General features: G+C 39.6%; 1 protein-coding gene across 1 annotated transcript; it reads right to left on the reverse strand.

Annotated features, from left to right (window-relative positions):
- Positions 1-6,825: 6,825 nt before the first annotated feature.
- Positions 6,826-17,084, reverse strand: LOC141778257 (metalloreductase STEAP4-like). The gene is made up of 9 exons (XM_074652444.1): positions 16,884-17,084; positions 16,664-16,771; positions 14,884-14,954; positions 14,333-14,417; positions 11,342-11,620; positions 11,148-11,242; positions 10,899-11,052; positions 10,625-10,795; positions 6,826-8,900 (listed from the first exon to the last, which is right to left on the reverse strand). The coding sequence occupies exons 1-9, from the start codon at positions 17,082-17,084 to the stop codon at positions 8,640-8,642; spliced, it is 1,425 nt and encodes a 474-aa protein (XP_074508545.1). The 3' UTR covers positions 6,826-8,639.
- Positions 17,085-17,366: the final 282 nt, after the last annotated feature.

Below are 17,366 nucleotides of genomic sequence, written 5' to 3' on the forward strand. Positions count from 1 at the left end.
GTCCTGTCTCATGTCCGTCATTCTGACATAAATCATTTAATAATATTCAGCACATCAGTGAAAGGCAGGGGTGCCCTGGAAATGTTGGGTCCCTTGATAACAGCTCAACAAGCCTTGATGCAACACATTTCTTTTAATCTCTAGCTTGTTGCAGAGGCCCAATCCAGCTCTGGGTCCCCGAGGTGCTACCAAAGCTTGACTTTGTACGTTACATCTGTCTTCTTTAGCCTATAGGCAATTACGACATTGGCCCATGAAGACACGGGTACTGCTCGGGTTGCTACTTCAGTGTCTGTGTCAAGCCCATTTGGGGAGGGACAATGTCAGATTAATAATTTACCCAATAAAGATCTAAAAGAAATGTGAAATATGAAATAGCCGAAACAAAAGTCTCTTCTGTGTAGTAACGAATCAGGGATGATTTGATAATTGATAAGTTGTTGATGAGTACTTCTCTAATGAGGACTATATAGTAGATAATGATGATTTACTAGAGAACAGACTAGGAGAGGCTATATTGATGAATCATTAAGTAATGATTAGTTCATAAATATTATGTGACTTGATCATACTGACCACTTTCATGAGTCATTCCTAATTAACTCTGAATCAGCTTCTGAGTGGCACAAAACTAGCAATGACTCAATGATTACTGATTACTTAAACATTAGTTACTGTTTTTGTGTCCAACCATGTAAAGTGAAACATAATATTTGGGGCTGTCAGGTGGACAAATTGAAATTATGTTATCACTTATTTAACCTCAACACTAACTGTCTAACAAGAACTGGTGAGTGAAGTGAACGTAGCCAATGTGACAAATAATTAGAGTTATCATTTCTACTAACTGCAAACATACTAAAGGCTAACCACTGATCTAACGTGATGAAGACAACAGTCTTTAGGACTAGAGCGACCTATGAGCTGTTGTGCTGGAATGATGCTCAACTTCATAATATTCATGGATGTGGATATTAATGTATATGTGGTCCGAATATGATGAAGATCTGATTTTTTTAAGGAATTCATTTAAAGCTAATGATGAAGTAGTGAAGTAATGAGGGACACCTCAGTAACTACTCCGTATTATGTTTCACTTTACTTGGTTGGACACAAAAACAGTAACTAATGTTTAAGTAATCAGTACTTAATGAGTTGTTGCTAGTTTTGTGCCACTCAGCAGCCTATTCAGAGTTAATCAGGAACGACTCATGAAAGTTGTTAGTATGATCAAGTCACATATATTCATGAACTAATCATTACTTAATCATTCATTAATATAGGATCTCCCAGTTTTACTTACTCGTTTTACCTACTCTATGAAATTTGATTGGGAGCAGTTATTGTAAAGAGTTACCGAAAATTCAGTTAGCTTTTTAAAAAATCTTTGTGAGTTGATTAATGATACAATGAGAATTGTGTTTAAGTCTGTAAGCAGGATCCTTCAGCTTAGTTAAATAGTCTAGACATCACAGCATTTTGATTCAGTGTTGCTCAATACATTTAACTAAATTAAAGTTTCAACAAAACAACAGTTTGAAAATGTCCGACGTAGTTAAAACTCAACCTGATGATCCGGTGCGGACCTTCATTGCCCCTCTTGGAGTGCACTATACTGATCCCCAGGAAGTGCAGCATGTACGGTTTCAATAACCTACATGCAGCTGGTTCATCAATCTCATACTGTACATATGAAATACTTTGTAAAAAATTAGATGCTTTGTAAGATACTGTGACCTGTTTTGATGTTGACAGATAGCATGTATGGCCTCAGCCAAATACCTTTTTAATGATTGCTCTCAGAGCAAAAGAACAAAAGGTGTCCCAGGTTTACCTTCATGAGATATGCGTGAGAGTGTTTGCATTTTTTAATTTCCTGTGCACAACGTTGTTGACACATATTTCCTTTTGTATTTTTTTTTGCACCTGATATCCTGCTCCTCCCCACTGATGAACACCTATTAATTTACTTACCAAGCCAGCCGGTCTGTTGTGGATACAGTCAACATAGCACCCCATCACGCCCTGCAACACTTAGAATAACCCAAACACACACATTCATCCTATTTATTTACTTCAGTTCCACTTTAATTCCATCAACACACTCAAGCTCTTTACCACAATTTTGGATATGAACATTGACCCAGTCATATGCCACTGGATTCGGAGCTTCCTGTGGAACAGACCACAGAGGGGGAAGGTTAATAACCTAACCTCACGCCCTCTTGACCTCAGCACAGGAGCTCCTCATGGCTGTGTTCTCTCCCCCTGCTTATTTTCACTGAACACCACCCACTTTACATCCAAGGACAGTTCTGTGAAAACAATCAAATATGCAGATGACATAACCATTGTAGGCCTCGAGTCCAGACAGCCCTACAAGCAAGACACAGATCGCCCTCTCAGTCTTAAATTGTGCAAAATAATTAAAAAAATAGACTAAAATAAAACAAATGTGAATGTTTATAGCATTCAGCAGACGTATGGGCAGGATGTAGTTGCGCAATGCTAATGCGCTGTGTTTCTGTGTTTCCAGTAAAGGATTCTATTTTTAAACTTATGCACGCCAGGAAGTCATTTTGTCTCCAAGTATGCAACACTTGACAGGTATCACAACCTCACCCAAATAATTTTGATTTTAATAATTATTGCTTTCAGAGCAAAAAAACAAAAGGTGTCCCATGTTGTCATCTTCACCCTTATGAGAAATGCATGGGTGTGTTTGTATCTTTTATTATCCCATGCTTGGCCTTCATAACACTTATTACCTCTTGGCCTTGGAAGGAGGTTATGTTTTCACCATTGTTGGTTTGTTTATTTGTTTGTTTGTTTGTTTGTCTGTGACCAGGATTACTCCAAAAGTTCACGATGGATTTGAATTTAGTTTTTTGGAGGGGTGGATTGTAGCACAATGAACAATCCATTCGATTTTGGTGGCTACCTGGATCATGATCCGGATTCAGGAATTTCTTTAATGATTCTGATCAGCCTGAGCATTAAGATCACAGGGTATAAGACATGCGCAGTGTAACTGATGGCGCGTTGATGACGCGTGACCCAGCCCCCTTCTGAGAGCAGAGGGATACTTATGTGGATGTGTGGCGAGACATCTAGGTGCGGGAGCTGCTGGCCATCTGTGGCGAGAAAGAAAAATGATGAAAACTACCCCCCAGGGAATATGGTCAACTGGAGTGCGCTGACTAGCATGACCACCGGAAGAGTGCTAACAGAAGATAAACAAAAGGCCTGTGAAGAGCACAAGCAATGCCCGCGTGTTCTCTATTGAGTATGAAATGCAAACGGCCTGTAGACTTAAACAGTGGCTTTGAGAAGTTTGCAGCTTAGTCTTTGGGAAGTTTATTGGCATTAATCAGCTTGAATTAAAAAACGACCATGTTTTACAAATTACAATCCTTATTTCTGATCAGCATCTTCAATGTATTGTGTGTTATTAACGGTGCAATTGTTACATGTAATTGTGTGACATTAGTGATATATCTTGGGGTCTGTCTGCTGTTTTTGGTGTGATGTACTTCTTGCAGTTCATTAAAAACGGCACATTTTTCCTGTAGTCCTGTCTCATGTCCGTCATTCTGACATAAATCATTTAATAATATTCAGCACATCAGTGAAAGGCAGGGGTGCCCTGGAAATGTTGGGCCCCTTGATAACAGCTCAACAAGCCTTGATGCAACACATTTCTTTTAATCTCTATCTTATTGCAGAGGCCCAATCCAGCTCTGGGTCCCCAAGGTGCTACCAAAGCTTGACTTTGTACGTTACATCTGTCTTCTTTAGCCTATAGGCAATTACGACGTTAGGCCATGAAGACACGGGTACTGCTCGGGTTGCTGCTTCAGTGTCTGCAAGGGAATATTTTCCACAGGGGATAGGGGCGGAGGCTATTTATTTTACACTGTGCATCAATAGTGCAAAATTCGAAAATTTAATTAGATTTTCTAAACATCTTCGTCAGTTTATTAAAGATTCAATTGATAACATTCAAAACATTCAGCCACTAGATGTCACATTCTCCTTCTCCCATTGCATTGCATTTACTTCACAACAAGTCGTTGCCAGGCACTTACCGTCAGTCTCAGCCATTTATCCGTTTTTTCCACACTAACTGACGACCCACAGATACCACGTGATACCAACGTTGTCTTACTATTTTTTACTACTATTGTTACAAGTGGTAACCAACTGTCAGATATCTTCCAAAGAAATAAACAAAACGTAAATTTTGGACTAACGGAAATTTTTTAAATAATTAATTCACAATCATATTTTTTTTCAAGAAAAGCCATACTTTTATTCAGCACCTTTCTAAAAGCTCTGTAAATGCATTTTTTTTAAATATTTGTCTACATGAAAATATTATCAATAAGGCCTTTAATGTTACAATGACCATTTGTGCATTTATTGTACAGTGGGCTCCAGTGTTTTTGCTTCATGATTTAATGGTTGAATCAGAACCAATGGGAAGTTCAATGCCTGGATCTTAAGAGTGGTGGCTTGTGATTATATTCCTCTTCATTTTGTGGCTTTTTCACCCAACAATTTATGACTCCACCTCATTTCAGTTCTTTCTCCTAAGCCTGTTTTATAAATCAATAATATAATAATAAATGGTCTCAGTCAAGAATGCTCAGTATTACTTGTACTATAGACAAGCAAGACCAGAAACCTCAGTAACTTCTGTAACTGAATGACTGCCGTACTTAGCGACAATAAAGACGGGAAATAAAATCTAAATAATACATCAAAGTATAACAACTGTGAGCTCTTTGAGAGACCGGTGTATTATTGAAAATGTTTCAAATGATTCATCGTTGCTGTCAAAGATGCCGGTTCCTCATTTAGGCAGTTTGAAGACGCCCTTGTAGACATGGCTTTGTGTTGTTTGCTGATCTTGTTGATCTGTGTTTTCTCACTGCATGTTGCTGTGACGTTTGGAACAAGAAACAAGGAACTACACACCAAGCCTGCAGGTTTGATAAACCGGGCAGTGCTTTATGTCATCAACTTTTACTGTCATCAAGGTGTGTGATGGATTATTGTTCGATTCATTGGCAAGATGAACCAGTCTTTCTTTATTTCCTTGACCACATTTTCTTCTCTGAATGAATTGCAGCATTTGCTCACACTATATGGCACCAGTGATGCTTCAGGCACCTTGCAAACGTCCAGAGACTTCCACCATAAATTAGGCTGCACGATAGGAGCTGTAGCAGTAACACTACTCACCTTAAACGCCTCTCTTTTGACATTCCTGCTGAATCAATTAAGCATTATGTGCTGCGTGAGAACTCAGAAAAAGCCCCCTGTGGTACGCTAGCTGCTCGCTGATGTAATGGAGGGCAACTACTACCTCAACAGGCTGAGAGGTTGAGAGTTTGGGCACATTGTAAAAGTTTAATTCACCCAGACAATGAGGAACACTGTCGCTTGGGATGCCATTTGCCCCCTTGATGTCCTGGGCCACGGTGCATGTGCCCCATGCTGTGCTGAGTTATACAGTGTTAAATGCAATCCTGAGGCGTTACAGAGTCCGGCTTTCTGATCTGTATGAAAAAAGATTTACCATATGGGTAAAGACTTTTATTTAATCTATTCCACGTAACAAGACTCAGTTTTTCTTTGAACCTGGAGAGCTCACAATTCAGAGTTCACAGAAGAAATAATGGAAGTTAATTCAAAAGATCCATTCAACAGTGCATTAAATAGATTTTGTGAAACAGTGTTTTTTCAGTGTAAAAACTTTCTTGAAGACAATGGAGGAGAAGTGCTGCTGGGTCTTTGTGGTAACCACATACAAGTGCTCTTTGGATCCTTCAGGTGTGTTGGGCTCATTCAGTCTTGTGAAGGACTCATTGCATTGGTGGAATACGGTCTCAAAAAAGTACAAAATGCAAGTCTCCCTCAAAAATAATCCAAGGCACACTGTAGTGTTTGAACAAAATTAAAATGCCTTTATTTTACATGGCAATAATTGTTTAAAATGACCAACGTGACTACTAAGTCAAGGTGGACCTAATACTTTTTTATGTAGGTCTACACATGATGAGTTCCTCAATTTATAACTATAGTCTGATCCACATTTTCCTATGCCTACAAACACAAATTGACTACAAAGTGATCTTACCCTTCAATAGTTCAATATATTAAAATACAATTTTCTGTTGTTCCTGAAGTGATATTTCATAAATATGTCTGTTCATGGCCACAAACCCATATAATCTACAAATTGCCTTTACCTTTAATGGTTCAATATATTGAAAGACATTTTGTATTTTATTCCTGAAGTGACAATTCACAAAAAAAGGAGAAAAGTCTATCTCATCATTGAGGCCGGGTATTTTGTTGCTTTTAGCTGTACAATCCAAAAGGTCTCTCATCGGAGTAGTCTTTTAATGCGGTATAGCCTCCTCTGATGTCCTTTTCAACAACTTCTAACACTATGACTTTCACTGTGTTAGGGTTACAATTCTTCCATTCAAAACTGTGTATTCAGTTTTTTATGACTGTTCACAAGTAAACTGTTTGCAAGGTACTTTCTTGTGGACATTTTGATCTGCATATTGGATTTCTCTGAACAAAAACACTACTGAGACAAGACAAAACATCGAGACAAAACGAAATCGATTAAGCTTCTACTGAGATAAGTTATCAGCTTTGCTTGACAGAAGAAAGTATTACACTAATGTAATGTTACATAGTAATCAACATTCAAATCTTACTTCTATAACCTGCATAAGAGATAAGGTATGAAATTTCATACAACTAAGCAAAAGACTTGGGCGTAACTAATACACATCTTGATTCATTAATTGTTTTTTGTGTTTTTTTTAACATATTATCTTACAACTTTACAGCACTTACACAAGACATGTAATTTGATGTCAAGATCATGTTGTTACAAAGCAAAGTCCAAACTTTGGGCATGGCACAGTGCAGTATGTCATTTTATTATATACCTTCTAAGTGCACATTACACAGATGAATCCTGGGGGAACTCTTCATTAAATGCGTTCAATGATATGTGTCTTTACAGGCAATTTCAGCTGTTTATTTTTTGCCCATATAGAATGTGAGCCTTCATGGCTGGACACACGGAATCGTATTATGGGTTTCAGGGTGTGTGAAATTAAACACGAGTAGAAAGCTAGCATTTTTCACAGCTTTTTTTGTACGTTGCTACATCTTAATTCTTTCCCAGGGCAATCTCATTTATATAGACACACACACACACATACCCCAACAGCAGGAAATAGGCTAAAATCAACAGCAGTTCTTTGGTAATAGGAGAATAATACAATGCGAGAGGATGTAAGGGATTGCAGATTGTGTGTGCAGATAATGCTGTTAGATGCTAGATAACAGGATGCCTCTGACTAAATGTTCTGCTTTGGGCAAAGAAGGCGCTGCATATTTCTCTCGTAACACCAGAGTCTGTCATGGCGACAGCTGCTCCATCCTCCTCTCTTCCCTCCTCTGACTTTGGATCATCTGATTAGTGTTGTACATACTAACATATCTTGTTGTTCCACACCTGGCATTCTGCACTACCAGCCGTTACTATTGACTTTGCCACCTCGGCTCATCACCTCATCGAGTCACCTGTCTTCGCCAAACTGTCTTCGTTATACGGCCTGCATTCTGCTCTGCTACACGGTCTGATTATCTTCCTGCTTGAGCCCTCTGCTGCCCTGTGTTAGATCTATAAAAGACCTGTTCTTCCTCCTGAGTCTGCTTTTGGTTTCCAAATCTCTTATTCACTGTGGTGTTGGCACTTGTACGTGTACATCTGTGCGTGTGTGTTGACTCTGCATGGGGTAATATAATTAGCTTAACCTTACTCTCCTTGTGAATGTGCATCTGCGAGCATAGTGTGTTAGTGTGCACGTTTGCATGCCCTTAAGAGGCAGGCAGGTTTGGCTAGCGAGGTATTTGTGTTAGAAAACAGGCAGATCAATAACATCCTGAAAAGAGAGCAACCTCAGGGATACAATCGCACAACTTGAAGGGAGAGGAGGAGGGAGGGAAGTGGAAACTGTTGCCTATGTTTATCAAAACAATGGGTCAGCGGGGGATATCAATCTATTTTTCTCCACATTCTGTGAAAAAGATACAGCACAAACATGAAATCATTTATTTATTTTTTTCAAAGCTCAAAGGAAATAGACATTAAAAGCATTTATATCCACGGAGACCTGTCCATTTGGCTGAAATAAACTATACTTTTTTGTTTTGTTTGGCTATTGCACAATTGAGAGTAAGCAGTGCCGACTGCTCAAAGGACACAATCACACACCAAATGAGCAAGGACAAAATTATCTTTGGATATGTTTTTTTTTTTCTTTAGTATTCTACATACCAACCTCAATATAAATAGATTTATTTTTTCCAAAGAGTACATTTTTAGAAAATGAATAACTTATGTTTTTTTTTGAAAATTCAGAACATCCTTTGCATGTATTTACAAAATACAAACATTTTTCCCTTTATGATCATCAGTATTTTTAATACTATTTAAAATGTATAGTTATGTACAGTTTTTAGATTTTTTTCTCCCCCTCAAAATAATGACTGAATGAAACTCAATAATCAGAAACCCAGACGACCTCAGAGGTCAGAGTTCACAGGTTGGTGACCTTACCAATCTCCCCCTCGCTTGGCTGGGTCCTCTCCCAGCCTTGTCGAATGCGGGTTAGGCTTCGATCCACGCAGGGGAGGAGGACCAGCGCCTTGAGCACCAGCACCACAGAGGGCACAATCAGACAGAGCATGTAGCCAGGAGGAGTGTACCATTTGTAGGTAGAAGGACGAAGAAATTTGTTCCAGCCGTAAAGGTAGCCATGAGTCGTGCATATGATCAGGGTCAGGTGGCCCAGCTTAGACTGAAAAAAAAAAAAAAACACATAAAATGGAAATGTTAAAATGGTATTGAGATATTTTACGAAATTTCGTTTATTCACTTTCTTGACGAGAGTTGGACGACAAGATCGATACCACTCTCGTGTCTTCATGGTAAATATATATTTGGATTAGCACAAAGGAAACAGGCAGAAGGAGCTAGTCCGTAATGTTCAAAGCTAATAAAATCCACCTACCAGCACCTCTAAAGCTCACTAATTCATATGTTACATTACCACGCTCAGCCAATAGTCCGGCACATAACCCCCCCTAAAGAGTGTTGTTTTTACATTCCGGTTTTCATAATGACAAGTGTAATAAAACATGATCTTCAGAGGAGCTGGTGGGAGGATTTTGTGACCGTTGTACAGAGCCAAGTTAGCTGTTTTCTCCGGTTGTCAGTCTTTTATGTGTTAGAAACTGCATCATGTCTGCCTACATCCTAATGAGCTCTGAGAGCAGCCACAGGCTCACCTGTGCCTTGTTGACTCTGAACTAGGCACGGGTGAGCCCAATCAGCAAGCAATCAGTGGGGAGGAGAAGAACATTTCTCTGTTTGCCCTGGAGTGTGGTATCAATCTTCTCATCTCTCTGCAAGAAAGCAAATAAGCACTTTGCCCAAAACATTACACTATTCCTTTCAGAGTTTTATATACAAATAAGACATATTGCTTGATAAAAAAAAAATATATATCTTTCTATTTTCCAATAAAACATTTTTTGTTTTGGATAGATTAAAGCTATTGTACAACTGATTTTATGAATAGAAACCCTGTCACATACTGAACTTTTCTGTGGTATTTTTCTGATGAATTGTGTGGAATCCACCAGTGTTACAATAAACTAAAAATACAAATTGTTTCACAGCCGTTCCAGAGTAATTGCTTTTGTAGCACCAGTGGCCTTTGAGGCTTAGTTATTGTTAATTACTTGGATAATGTGCTTTCATTTGCATTTTTAGCATTTGGCTGCTGATATTCTCATCCACAGTGAGTTAAAGTAAACAGCACAATAAGGAAACATTCATATTAAAGTAGTGCAGTAATGAACGGTGCCCTTATTGCCCTTATGATGATAATCAGGGATCTTGTTTAACCCTTTTAGGATAGCAAATCCTTCTGCTGTGAGCATTAACATTCAATAAATTACATTGCTCTGTTTACAACCCCTGAAAAAAAATCAGTTTATGTAAATTGATACCAGTTATAATATGTTTTTCACAACTCTTCTCACCAGATCATGATGATTATCTTGACCTAGACCTCTATCTCTGAGGAGTCTCATTCCCTATCTGAGGTCTACCTATGGACCTGACCTTTACACAAATGGACCTGTGACCTGTATTAACAAATCTCCTCCCTGAGGATTATACCAGGTATCATAATTCTATTTAATGAATAACTTAACATTTAAGATCCTGGGCTAAAGTCAGCCAGGCTTTCACTCTGTGTGCCTTTGTCAGGCAGTTAGTTAACTAGGCTCCGGGGATATGACTGCCAGTGACATATTGCTTTTACAACACTTTAATAACTCTAATGAAGATTCGGAAAACCCCAAATATAGATTATCTCGGCCCTAAAAGACGTTTTTTACTGATAGTAAGCACATGACTGATAACGTCTGTAGGCGTTAAGGTGAACACAAGCATGCACACCCACACTCTAACATATACACATAAAGGACTGTACATTTCCAGCTGTGCTCTGACCTGAATGAAGTTGAACTCTCTCCAGCTGAGAGAGCCTCCCACAGAGGGCAGGGATGTTAGTCCTAGCAGGACATAAAGAAAGAAGCCCAGGATTCCTAGCACATAGAAGGAGTCTTGGCCCCATGCCTCTGTGTTATCAAAGTAAAATGGGGTAGTTTTATTTTTCTTCATCTAAGGGAGACAGAGAGAGACAGTATTGTAAGTGTGGTTAGCTTTTATGTCATATAGGATTGTAGAAACACTGCAATGTTTGAACCAGCATGCTGTGCTCTACCTCATCCACCACAAGCGAGATGAGTTTGTGTCTGACGGAATAGCGAGTAGGAGTGACGAACGTATAGATGGAATGGAGAAAAGCGAAGCCGAGTGCAATCAGACCCATCTGCTTCCTGCATAGCATCCAGCGGTCCAGCCAATCAGGGAAGCGCCTGGAACATGCAAAAGTGAGCTATAGGCCTCCAAAAATGATACAGCTTTTACAACAAATTGCACAGGTACTTTATGTCCTGGTTTGATGTCTGACCTGTACTTGGTCCCTCTGTAGAGCTGAAGGAAGGCAGCTATGACACCAGGCAGGTAACACAGAGACAACATGATGAGAGACACAATTGGAAACACCTGAAAGATGGGGGATAAACACAGAACACATCCTTTAAAGTAATAGATAGACCATCCACAGGACACTTAACCAGAGGGTGGGGTGGGTCAAATCTTTACCTTGTTGCCCAGGGCCACCGTGATTCTGAAGGAGATGTCTTTCCCCTGTTCAACATACGCGTAGATGACGTCCCTGATGAGCAGGTAGAAGAAGAAGAAGGCGGAGAGGCCGACAGCCACGCAAAGCGCCAGCCTCCACTCTGGGAAGAGCCGCAGGGGGAAGTCCTCCAGCTCTCTGGCTGCTGACAGAGACCCTTTATCCAGAACAGTGAGGCCCAGTTTGGTGGACATCTCTGCTACTGCCTGCTTTGCTTCTGCACTGTTCCCACACAGGAACACCTGGAGCATGGAGGTGTTGGTTATTTTTAAAATGGGTTGCAGTAGAGCCATGGGTGGTGATGTCCAATATTTTTTTAATGAAGCTTATGTGTAAATTCAGTCAGGAAGACTAGAGGTGCAATCTCATTCATTCTCATTCATTCTGGGTCTCTCTCTCATGGGCGTCTCTCTTTTCCGTGACAAATCAGATCTTGCCATATCTCCCTAAACCAATCACATTGTTGCTGTCAAAAGTTTAAAAAACATTCTCCTCTATGCTGTTTTCAGTGTCAGTATTCGGCACAAACCGATGCGACCCTCCACCACCCCATCACCTCCTGATTCATCACATCAGAGCAATCCTGCTCCACTTCATTCATCGGATCTGCGTCAATCTTCACTACCACCATCACCAGTGTCTAGACCCGGGGGGAATAATCCTAAATCCAACTACGGCATCACTTCCCCCTTATTATGTCACATTGGGTCTAAATCGCCAAAGACTGTTACTATTCATAAATTTGTGCACTTTGTAATAAATCACCATTCAATTCATACGAGTCTCTCCTGATTGAATTGTCAACAAATACCATAAAATAACCAACGGTCCATCTCTCATTACTTTCCAACTTCGGCCCATTGATTCCCGCTGAAGAATCTTTCAATCTTTAAAGGTGGTGACAAATATATACTTTCATTTTTTTTAAAAAAAGGCTAAATAATTTCCTTAAAAAGCAGAACATAATTTATTTTCAAAGAGTCAACTGTGTATTTGTTCTGAACTACTGTATTTCCAGCCACATATTTGGTGCGCCGGTGAGTATTTAGGGCCGCAGGATGGTTTACGAGGGACTGACTCAAAATAAACTACAGTGTCCATGTTCATTGTAATGAAGGGACATGTTGCTCTGGTCCTAATAGGCCCTTTTCACGGCAGTCATCTTGACATGTAATGGCAGAGTAAACATAGGTGTAAGTGATACAATTAATTATGATCCTGTTGTGTTTAGTGTCACAGCCATTTCAGTCAGCCAGCATGCACAATACCAGGGCCATAATTAATGTTATTAATTACACCTGTATTTACATTGCAATGACATGTCTAAATGGCTGCTGTGAAAAGGGCCTATAACTTAATATAGATGTATACTTCAGTTCAGTTCAGTTCAGTTTTAGTTACCTGACAAGCACTATTTTCAAAAAATCTGAAAAGTTTCAACATGTGCAAGTTATTATATCTTCATCTGCAATTATATCGTCTATCAGTCAGTAATTCCAAAAACCAAGTGCATCTTTTCTTCAAAAATGACTCAGAAACAATAACAATAAAAATAGAAATGTTTTCCTCTTGCCGCATTCTGCTCAGCTTTTGTTTTTCAGTTGCTAATAATTACTCTAAGATTATTGTTAGATGACTCACCAGGCCCTGTTTGGAATAAATAGCGCATGACTGCACCGCGTACACCTACAGCGTCTGTCTACAGAATTACCCTTCTATTGTTGCTCTCCACCGTGCTGTTTCAGTAAATTTGAGATGAAGCCCCTGGAAGTGTGTGACTATGCAAAGACACATGCATGCTATATATACATACGCTGCTCGATATGTAATCCTATTTCTAGAGCTTCACTATGCTGAAGGTTATTACCACACTCACAGCTCTGTGATAAGACGATTAAGTTGTTTGTAAAAGGGGGGAAAAAACAAATTCTACAAAGGGAGAGAGATAGAGAGCGCTAGAGAGAGAGAGAGAGAGAGAGAGAGAGAGAGCAGTTTGACAGGCGTATAGTGGAGTCAGTGGGATTGAGCAGTTTTTCCCCCAGGTGTGTGTATAAGTGGACCGGGCAGCCAGCCATGTCTCCCTACATTACTGCACCAGTAACAGCAGGGGACGGCCGACAGACTAAATCTCCATCTGAATGTAAATGTGACAGAGCCACAGCCCCGCTGTGGATCTAATGAAATTGCTGGCCGATGAGTAGCACACACTTACAAGCATGTGCATGTGGATATATACTGTACCTACACATGCACTGCTAAAGACACACATTCAAACACTCCTGTTCTCGCACAGCTACCTGTTTTCAAAGAAAATAGAGCACTGCAGTGGTATCTGAGTGTGTGTGTGTGTGTGTGTGTGTGTGTGTGTGTGTGTGTGTGTGTGTATGTGGGGTTAGGGGGGGTGTTTGTGTTGAAGAGGATTCGAGGCAGATTCAGGTTTGGTCTCCAGAGGTTCCAGCATGTTTGTGTTTCTCTTTGTAGCTGTGAAGCGGAAGCTGCAATAAACAGTGGTCTATCTACTTTGTAACATCATTAAGTGTGTTTGTTTGTTTGTTTGTTGGTGTGTTTATACAAGCGCTGTCCTCGTTTTCTAGTGCATTGTTATGGAAAGACGGCTAAATCAATCATCTGCATCAATGCAAATGAAATCAAATTCCCTTTCTAAATTTTGCGTCGGTGTACGGTTGAAGCATTCATCTCCTATTATTAACTGAGAGCCACTTATCCCGCTGTACTCCAGGAAATGTTGAGAGCAGTTATTGTTGCCGGGGTTTGAAGTCAAACATGTCTCATCATGAAAAGATCAAGTTGATAATCCCCCCTACTGCTCCGTCTTTGTATCTGTACTCCAGTCAACCAAAGCCTTCCTTAAGGCTCGGAAGCTTCCCGGCTCTGTTTCGCCCTGATCCCACTGACATCTTTTAACACATTCCTCACATCCTCTCCTCTCTCACCTGTTTTCCTGCCAGAAGTCCATTCTGCAGGGCCCAGGCAGACAGCGTGTTAAGGCCTTTCACCACAGCAGCACCGGGAACCAGTCTGAGGAACACACAGCACTTTAGGACTTTAGTTGTTTTCTATCTACACATACACAAACAGGGAAGGAAGGGCCTCAAAATGGTGAGGATCAATGTTTCCACTTCAAATGAATAGACACACAGCAGGCCGTCCTGCCAAGGGAGCTGCAACCCCGCAATTTTTTTTCATTTATTTTGGATTCAGTTGAGGGTTTTGATGTCTCATGCTCTAAGTGTTTTTTAGGAGCCCTTTCCCAAAAAAGACAGACAGCATTTTGAAAAAAAAAAAAAAGTGGCACCCACTGTTGCAAAATGAGTGTTGACATTAAACATAGATTTGTTTGCAGAAAAGTTAGCTCTATTTTTTTTAAGATCATGGCAAGAATAAAACATTACATTTATGAGGATGGAAGCATTTTACATGCACAGTATATTTATGAATGTGACATCCTTTATTTCTTTTCTTCGCATTCACTCGAGTGTGTTACCTCTGCAGGTAGGCAGCATTGGCTTCTGGGTACATGTCCTTCTTCAGGTTGTTACTGAGGTCCACCAGGACCTTGTGATCAGCCCATCAGCATCGACAGGGTGCAGGAAACAAAAGAAACAAAGGAGTTCAATCAATTCAATTAACTCTTATCTTGTCTCATACATATTCCTCTTACAATTAAGGGAGAATGTCGAGTTATTCAGAGATTATGATAAAGGTATGAATAGAACTGATAACAAAAAAAAAGAAGAAAAAAAAGCTGATTATGCAGCGTCAGCAATAATGTTTTATAAACTAAAGTGTTACTGTAATCACGCTACTTTATTGTGTAACAGAGTAAAGTGGATTACATACTGTTCCACTGTCAGGAATTACAAACTCTGATTCTGATCTGATTTTCTAAAACTTCATCACTTCATATTTTTATATTGTTTTATTTTCCAGTTCAAATATACCTCATCTGCATTGTTTTTGCTTATCTTATTTTTATTTAGGTATATATTATTATTTTATTTCAGTTCACCACGTGTAATTTCATGATTTTATTTTTTGTAGTGATGAAATATTTAAATCTTTTCTTTATTTTCGCCTATTAAGCTCTTTGTCTTGAAATTGGCTGGGTATATACAGTATGTGTATAAAGTGTTTTTTGATCATTATAAGTTGTCGCTTGAGTTATAGTCTTTGTTTTTAACCTCTTCATTCTGCCCTCAAGATATATCAGGTATCACAATGGGAAGTGAACACAGTAGTACAACTGTTTGAAATGAAAACAATGTAAAGCTTGTGCTACAGGAAAATCTGTTTATTCATTTTATGATGATCGAAAAGTTACACTGAGTTTGTTACAATATGGTACACAAAATTCAGAACAGGTGCTGAGGAATATGTAAAGAAAAAATCTGGAATTAAACGGGAATTAATTAATAGCTAACAAACACAAATTAACAGCTAACTCTGAATGGATTATATTGTGACTATTGATGCATTATTTGAGAACTACATTGTTATTTCCTATCTGTGAATCTGCATACTGATCACTTACTTCAAGTGGTTCCCAACGTGGAGGATCGGGACTCCTCCAAGGGATCACAACATAATCTTTCAGGATGATTTAGAGGCAAAACATACTTCTACTACACAAAATAGGTTCTGACTCACTATTTGTTTCTTGTGAAAAACTTCATACTTGAACCTCTTCATGCCTCTAAAAAATTATTCAAATGAAACAGTCTGAGAAAAAATTATCATTCTTTGGTGGAACTACTCAAAAGTCAACTGACTTACTTCATACTGATGTGTATCACCTAACCAAAAACGTATCATTGCTACTTTATTATACTGTGTACATATTTGTGTCCTCTCAAATGAAATATAGCATTCCCTGTGAGTTGTTATCATTATTTAAGCATCATTATTACTCCATAATTACCTCACTTTCAAGTCAATTTAAAACTACTTTACGCAGGGAGGGGCACAAAAATAGTAACTGATATGTAATCACGGAGTAGCCTACTGGTTAATTATTGTTTAGCCTCACCTGATTCAGATTTTACCGGGGGCAACAAGTTGATTGTCAATATGAAGATTCACAGATGAGAAATATCTTCTAGCTTAGTAAGCTCTCTAGCAGTAAGTTCTTAACTTATACTATATCTCTTGATTCAGCAACAGGAACTACTTTTTAATTAGCACCTTCCTGATTTTTTTCCACTAGTAACTACTAAGGATTTTGTGAACCTTATTGTTACAGATTCTAACATCAAACCTTGATTCACCTTTCCTTCAAGATGGGGTGCTATTGTCTCCAGGAATTCATAGTGTTCTCTGTGAACACAAATAAAGATCAGGCCGGCTGATTGGGCCGCTGCTGCATGGCTCATCACCTGTTCGACACACACATATCAAGACATTAAGATATGTTTGAGCTGCATACACACACTTGTTTTTGTACATTTTGGTAGACTAAAAAGTGTTATGTGATGCCATGTGTTGTACCTGAGCTCCCTGAGGCAAGGGGCCACAGCTGTGTGGTCTGCGGCTGCCGTACACCACCCTATAGCCAGACTGGAGCAGACGCTGGCCCAGAGAGCGCCCCAAGTCCCCCGTCCCAAAGATACACAGCAGCTCCTGCTCAGGGGCAGCTGTCATGCCCAGAGGATGCAGCAGTACACTCCCGGGCTTCACCATCTTCGACATGCATTCACCACTGTTGTGTTTACACTCAGAGTTTAAATAGTCAATGATCCCGGCTGTGTATTTATATTGCTGTGGAGTCTGACCTGCCTCTCCCCTTTGCACGTGGGGGTGTATTCGTTTATTACACCTGCAATCAACACCTGAGATTATATGTGTAGGAACATGCGAGCCTGAAGTCATATGATTGTGTATTTGTCACTGTGAGTCTCTGAGTCACTCCACCCAACAACTTCTATCTTTTTATTATTGCTTGTGCATCCCAGAGATTGATTGATACAGCAG

The sequence above is a fragment of the Sebastes fasciatus genome, chromosome 12 (genome assembly GCF_043250625.1).
Source record: "Sebastes fasciatus isolate fSebFas1 chromosome 12, fSebFas1.pri, whole genome shotgun sequence".
NCBI classification, from domain to species: domain Eukaryota; kingdom Metazoa; phylum Chordata; class Actinopteri; order Perciformes; family Sebastidae; genus Sebastes; species Sebastes fasciatus.

What these genes read in the sequence shown, in the direction of transcription:
- LOC141778257 (XM_074652444.1), bottom strand. Translation starts at nt 17,084, where the DNA reads ATGTCGAAGATGGTGAAGCCCGGGAGTGTACTGCTGCATCCTCTGGGC. An exon ending in CGGTGGCCCTGGGCAACAAG is followed by an intron (nt 11,243 to 11,341) that starts GTAAAGATTTGA and finishes CCCATCTTTCAG; the next exon opens with GTGTTTCCAATTGTGTCTCT. An exon ending in TCTCGCTTGTGGTGGATGAG is followed by an intron (nt 10,796 to 10,898) that starts GTAGAGCACAGC and finishes TGTCTCCCTTAG; the next exon opens with ATGAAGAAAAATAAAACTAC.